General features: G+C 37.9%; 1 protein-coding gene across 1 annotated transcript; it reads right to left on the bottom strand.

The window, feature by feature from the left end:
* Positions 1–1,636: 1,636 nt before the first annotated feature.
* LOC139961752 (uncharacterized) lies at positions 1,637–7,316 on the bottom strand. Its single transcript, XM_071961194.1, has 4 exons — positions 6,855–7,316; positions 5,431–5,765; positions 3,021–3,288; positions 1,637–2,430 (listed from the first exon to the last, which is right to left on the bottom strand). The coding sequence occupies exons 1-4, from the start codon at positions 6,991–6,993 to the stop codon at positions 2,081–2,083; spliced, it is 1,092 nt and encodes a 363-aa protein (XP_071817295.1). The 5' UTR covers positions 6,994–7,316; the 3' UTR covers positions 1,637–2,080.
* Between the last annotated feature and the right edge of the window lie 43 nt (positions 7,317–7,359).

The raw sequence follows: 7,359 nt of genomic DNA, 5'->3' as shown, positions 1-7,359 counted from the left end.
TTTTCTTTTTTCAACATCAAAAATTGTTTGATCTTCAACTGAAAGAGATCGGTGCTTGACAATATCTCTCAGTAACTACTGTTTTACTAATGGTTACCTTTGTGTTCTATGACAGTGGTGAGGGTTTTTACTTTGAGAATCACATGGAAAAGTCAATAAGAAAGAAAAACTATTTCACTGACCAACTTTAGTCATAGCTTAATCATTTTGTACGAAAATTGTTATGTTATGGTTACAAAATTCTTAGCTTGATTTATAAAAAAAATTAGTGAATGTGCTTTTTTTTCATAAAATTGGCCAAGTGACTTTGCATTACAAAAGTTGTAAACATTTTGGAATAAGTGGAGAAAGTGTTTTATATTTTATTACAAAACCCGTTTGTATATCCCAAACCATTGGATTTGAAACGGCTCGACTTGGCTTCAGTTATCAATTACTTTGCATAGGAAACAAAAACAAAACAAAATTGAAAATTTATGCACTTCTTACTGTATTTAATGAATTTTTCACAGAAAACTGTTACAATGACACATTTGTGTGAAAGGCATGGAAATGTTGTTATTTATTTACAATATATACAAGGAAAGTGCTGTTATACAAAATCATTAACGTACGTAGTGACATTTACATTTTGAAAATAGAAAATAAATATTACAAACGGTAAGAGGTCTGAACGTACAGAAGTTTATAAGACTTAGGAAAAGAGACCCATGCACTCAATGACACAGTAAGTGGCCTACGACAACCTCGGACAATGTCCACTTTGATTTAGTTTCCGTTTTCGCCTAAATATAAAAATTAAAAATACGTTTTTCTTTATCCAATATTCCCCTGTGCGCCCTAATTGACTATGGACCCCGAGCCTGTAACCTTCCTGACTCTTCAGCCCCACCCCTCCATCTCCACAGACCTGGTAATACTATACAAGAGATGAAAACTTTAGGCTCTCATATATCAAAAAACCTACCTGGTTATAATACGGAAAACTGAGGCAGCAATGAATGGGCAACTTGTCAGCTGCTATCCAGTGATGGGTAACGTGAGAACTATCTAGACTTACAGACCCACCTTGATATATGTGTAAGTCTATGGGGAATTAAATAGGCGTATGCTACCTTATGACTTTCCATATAGTTCAAAATTTTGTGAGTACTTTTACAGCTTCCGTTGTTTTGAAATTAGAGTCATTAGTTGTCATTTCGCTATATTAGAATCTGGCTGTTACTTAACCAGCAAAATTTCCCTCTTCTATTCTCTATATTTAAAGATTCGAAAGCGTGCAGAAATATTAAGAAATTGCAAAATGATAAAAAAAAATCATACGATATGTCAGAATAAAATCAGAAAAGCTAAATACAAGGCAAGTCCGTGCAAATGTAGCGGAAAGTGATTGAATGATTGAAAGAAATTAAAAAAAAAAAAATGATCGTTTTGGCAAATATAGTGCACAGCTGCAAATGGTTTTGAAAGAACTCATTTGTCGTCAAAAAAAAGGAAGAATCAGGCAAGCTATGTGTAAGACTAATAAATCACTAGTACTAATCACATATTAATACATAAAACTAATCATTAGCTAGTGAAATAAGTAAGTATCGGACCTAGCCCCCCCCCCCCCCCCCACCCCACCCCGCCCACTTCACCTCCTTCAATGAAATCTGTTGAAATCATACTAAAACATCACAATGTGGAACAACGTATTACCGTGCAGAATACCACAATACATATTTTCTTTTTATTAAAATATAATTGTCGTTGGATTACCGGTACTAAAATAAACCAGTAAGTTCCATTTTCCCAATTTTCTCTCTATATATTTCTAAGACATTTCTTCTAGAAAAGCTCAAGCACGAATGGGAGTGCCTCAGAGAGGCGGTTTAAAATATATCATTTCACCATTAAAAGGGTGCACAGCATGAAGATAAGTCCATATCCTGTTGTATCGTGGACAGTTGGAAAGTCACTATTTCAGAGCCAGGCTTACGGCTCTCGTTGTCATCGGATTATGAATACTGGGAGTTGGTGAGTACCGGGTCTCCCTGGAGAAGGCATCAAGGAAAGTCATCAAATGAGACTAAGCTACTCAACGGAAGGGCATCGGGGCACCATGACGACTTGATCGGGGAACCTGGAGGGCCAACGAAGGACGAAAGCTGTAGAAAAGTGGTGGCGCATTCCATAATGACACGGGTGGGACTCCGGCTGTTTGTGAGGTATAAAACCCTGGATGGTATGGTACCTGGATGGATGATGACGGTATCCGGTGCTGTAAGAATGGGTACTGGGGGAGAACCAGAGGAGGGCAGCAACACGGCTTGGTGCAAACTTGCGGCGGTGGGATGGAGACTAGAGGTTTTCCTACCAAGGACGCTACAGAGGGTGTTGACGTCACAGTAGGCCTAACGAGAGATGAGGAACTCCTCTTGCACGAATCTGTGATAAAAAAGGGAAGAATCAGAAACAAATAAATACAAGTGGACGTTTCGGTATGAATCTGGTAGTTTGCTGACGTAGCATTGACGTATTGCATCACGGGAATCCCCTACCTTCATAATGTAACCTTGGTCGAAGTTTGGATCAACAAGTTACGTATAAAGGGGTGGAAACGTTATTAATGACCCATTCGGCTTGTTACAGGGCCAACCTTCGTTGCACTCAGCGCAAGTCATCAACACTGCTATGTATATATTCGATTAACTGCAGGCCTGTTAATTCTTTTCTATGTACATGGGGTTTCATTATTTTCCCTTTTCGTTTCTTTTGTTTCTTGTGACAAATGAAGTTTTAAGTTTAGTCAATGTTTTTAAAGATTGTTTTTATACAAAAGACACAAACAGTTTTCCGTTTTGTGTTCAGCGGTCAATCCGTTTCCACTTCCACACCTTCCCTTCTGACAAAATTGGTGCGATACTTCAGAATCGATTGATCAGTCAATCCATATATTTATATCTTACATTGAAGAATCCATCTATATATACAAGTAATGTATTTCGAAATCCTTTCATAAATATTCAATCACTCACCGTCCTCTTCGGATATTCCCACAACATCAATCTCTTCATGCTCGTCTCCACCCATCTCTGACGTCACCTCCTCACGGCTCATTGATTCGTCGTTGCTAGCACTGCTGACGTCATCTGAGCCTGTGACGTCATCCGACTGACACTCATCGTCTCGGGATCTGTCGGCATTTGTCGCATCCTTGGCTACAGGAGAAACGTGTTCCTCTTCAATACTCAGAGTGTTGCGCTCTTGACGGCGCATGCGTGCTCTTCGATTCTGAAACCAGACCTGAAGAGGAAATAAATACCAAACATTTGCATTGAAACAGAGATAGACGAATGATAATTCGAAGAGAGCGTTAGGCCGGAGAGGAGGGTAGGGGGAGCGGGGTTCCCTGGTAAAAAGATCGTACATAGGTCTACGTCGACGCGGTCCAGTTTCACAAGCTTTGGCCATGAATTATTAAAACGCCTGGCGTCGACGTTAGCGTAGGGTGGATTTTGGCAGAAGCCTGTAACTTATCAATACATACGCTTTGAAAATGTTCTCAAGAAACCTTCAATGAGAGGGCGTTTTCTCCGTGTTACGGATTTCCCTTTGATATTATTACCATATAAATAGTTTCTACACTTTCTATTAGTATTTACGAAGGATCAAAGGTAAAAACACATCTTGCTAAGCATTGAATATTTTTCTACTTCATTGAATCTTTTCATGATTATTTACTATGTCAGTCGGATGCTACAAGAACTTTTTTTCTTTTTCGAACATTTTAATAAATACAAAAAAAAACTCAATTAATAGTTTAGTGGCTTTACAAGTACAGTGCAGATAAACAACAGATTGTTGCACATTGTCCATTAAGATAGACACATAATGGAATACTACAATCTTCGACCATACATTCTCATTTCAAAGTTGTGACAAATACTTCTCTGTGCTGTTGCTTAGACTAATTGTGTTCACTTTGAAGTCCGTTTGAGTTCGAACTTCTTGAAAGTTTTGGAGCAACCTCCACATTTGACAGAAACCTTCAATGTTTCGATTTTAATAAGTACTTAAGTTGTACAAATAACCCGGAGGTAATGATATAAAAGGACTGGCAAGTTAGAGAAGTACCTCTATGAGAGCAACTTAACACCTTAAACTGTCTTCAGCAGCTCAAAGTATCACCATTAACAATAGGAGCAAAGCGACGGACACAAGTGCATTCACTAACAAATGTAAAAGAAGAAGCCTGAAATCTTATTAACTACTTGTACACTTTAGTCATCCTCATCGATTTCACGATAAAAGTTTATTGATTGATTGATTGAAACTTGAAATGACACTATCGACTATAGGAGGTAGAAAATGCTGTCGTAGAAGGAGCCCATGTCTGCGAACTAATTCATGTATGCATGGATATGTGTAAATAAAATAATATGGTTTTAAAAACTTGGATACGTTAGCTTTGAAGCATATATAAGCAATGTGACAATTGTAAAAGGAGGCTGAATATTACGTCATCATATGCTAGAAATAGTACTGTAAGTGGTCACCAAATGGTCAGTACTTTAGTTTACCAGTAGAACAGGTTTTACTCAGTGGGATATTTTATTGTCTAATTTGAATTTCCTCAAAATTTGTGAATAATTTCGCCAAAAACCGGATTATTCTATAAGTCTCGGCAAACACGTTCAACCGTTGGCATATTTAAATTTGGAAGGCAAGACCTTTAAAGGGCGGTGGGTATAATGGAGATTTATTATTGCGCAATTGTTGTTAAATATTTACAGCCAATTCTTGGCTGAAAAGAAAAGCCGGAAACAGGCGACATAAGATAATAGAGAAAGGAGCTTTGAATGTTTCACGCCTCTAGATAAGGGTTCAATGGACAACTCGATGACGCTTTTATATTCATTTCAAGCAAAAGGAAACTACAGAGGGTATCTCTTCCGCCAAGCTATAGTTAATTAAATAATGGACAAGTTTTAACCCTTCCGGTTATTGAAACTCTAAACAGGTAAAAGAAATAAGAATAGTGGATCCGCATGTTATACATGTAGAACGTACTCTGGAGTGCCCCAAACTCAACCCTTTTAGAAATGAAAAGGTCCATGAAAACATTAATTTTACATTTGAAATCCACCAAAAAAATAGTGAAATTATATAAACAAACAATAAATGATTCACATTTAAATGTGTGGACGCAAACAAACTTTTCTGTGCTACATTAAAATGATTAATAAATCACTTATTATGGGTTGTAGCCACTGACATATCTTTGTTTAGATTTAGGATCTGTTCAAGGAAAGGAAATATTTGTGAACATGAATTGATTTTGAGGGAATTAGTCAAATGCTTGTTCTAGCTTGACAATACGTGATCATTAAGTGACCATCTAGCATATTTGTTGGCATAACCACCCAAAAAAAAATGTAAACTGACCTGTACTCTAGCCTCGCTCATCCCAATATACATGGCAAGGTTTTCTCTGGTCTCGATGTCTGGGTACCGGTTAACCTTGAAACACGCTTCCAAACCGTTAATTTGCATACCGTTGTAGATGGTTCGGCTTCGTCTCCGCCGGTTTCTCGGTGGGCAGGTTTCTATTGGTCGAACTGATGCGTTTAGCGAATCTTGTGGCGTCGGGTGAGGTGGTTTATAAGGAGACAGTCCTCCGGAGGGGAACATCGCCGAAGAGGGAGTCAGACCAACCGCTGGCTCAACTGGTGGTAACTGGCTGGAACATTGCCTCGGTGACTGCTGGTTGTACGTGGCAACTGACGTGAGAAAATAAAAGACCGAAAATAATAATATTTTTTTGTTCAGGAAATGTAGCTTTTCGAAAGTTTCTTATTTTGTGTTTAAAGGTCGAAATAGACACAAGCACTGATCCTACCCTGCAACTATATCAATTTTAAATATTATTTTCTGGATATTTTAACATATCATTTCGACTTTAACATTTCACAACAAGTGTAAATGATATCTCTTAGCAGTTATAGATACATGTACTGACTATTACTTCCCTGTAGAAAGATACTCCAGCAAATATGGCCATTTATTGTAATAATTACTAACAGTTGAGGTCAGGAAGGTATTGAAATAATACAGTGTTCACCATGCTTATCATGCACCCACGCATGTCTCTATGGAATGTTCACATGAGGAGGTGAAATTGATCGTCAAAGAAGTTCCACAGTGAACTCAAAATACAGTTTTCCTTACTCCTCATTATTTCTACCCATTTAATTTTCCTTCCCATCTGAGAGAATGGTCTACTCAATGAGACCCAAAGGAAAGTCCATCCAATCCTTCTACCCCCCCCTCCCTTCCCCCGCAAAAAAAATAATAGAAAGCTTATCACTAGCGGTAACAAACACTGGTTAGAATTACGTGTCGTAACTAGACTACTGTAATATGTACATCAGCCCTCCTTTTTTAAGGATCACGTTGGGGTAGGGGTCGGGGGTTATTAAAACAAGAAAATAACGTTTGTCCGTCCTGTCCCTCTATACATATGTGATATTGTTCACGTAAATATTAGTTATCAAAAGAATGCTTGAAAAATTCATATCAACGTAAATTCACCCCCCCCCCCTCCCTCCCCCCAAAATTATTGAGATTGTACTAAGAACAATCCACCATAGTTTCCATAACAATGTAACACGTAACGCATTGGCGTTTTAGACTTTTACAGTTCACCTGAGACAGTAAATTTGTTTTCTGAAGCTAACCGACTTCGTTAGCAGAAAAAATTATTAATACGTTAATTTCCATGCACTTGTCATTGAATGCGTAATATACGGTACATAAAATAGACTTGACAATCTATGTAAATCAAAATCAAAATTAAATTATGTACTTACGGTTAGCCTCTGCATTGGATCTTTCATCTATCGAAGAAAGTGAGCTGGTGGGTGAGAGATCAGAGGGCTTTGATCCCGCGGAACAGATGGGCCTGAAGATCCCAGGTGAAGAGGATAATGTCACGCAACTTGCTGGCATCTTAAAAAATTGTGTTTTATTTCAAATGTTCAAAAAATACGATCTTTCGAGAGAAAAGATAGAGAAATCGTAAAGCGGCTTCACTCCAAAGTTCAAAAGTTTTGCTAGAAGCGTACGTACTGTGATGTTTTCCACTTTAAGAAATTGATAATACAGTACATTTAGTATGTAATATTTAAAATCACAGTTGCTACTTATCCTCAGTGAAACAACTCTGAAGTCAGACTGACCCTGGTCATAGAAAACTGACGATGCGAAGTGTAGCGAATTTCTCCAAATCATTCTTTGAAGTTTCCGCCTTTCAAGTTGTGTACAATCATGTTGTTGGTGGTGTTGAGCTTAAGGGATTAGGCTATTGACGCCTAT

The sequence above is a fragment of the Apostichopus japonicus genome, chromosome 20, assembly GCF_037975245.1.
Source record: "Apostichopus japonicus isolate 1M-3 chromosome 20, ASM3797524v1, whole genome shotgun sequence".
In the NCBI taxonomy this organism is placed as follows: Eukaryota; Metazoa; Echinodermata; class Holothuroidea; order Aspidochirotida; family Stichopodidae; genus Apostichopus; species Apostichopus japonicus.
This window is presented reverse-complemented; position numbering and strand designations above follow the sequence as displayed.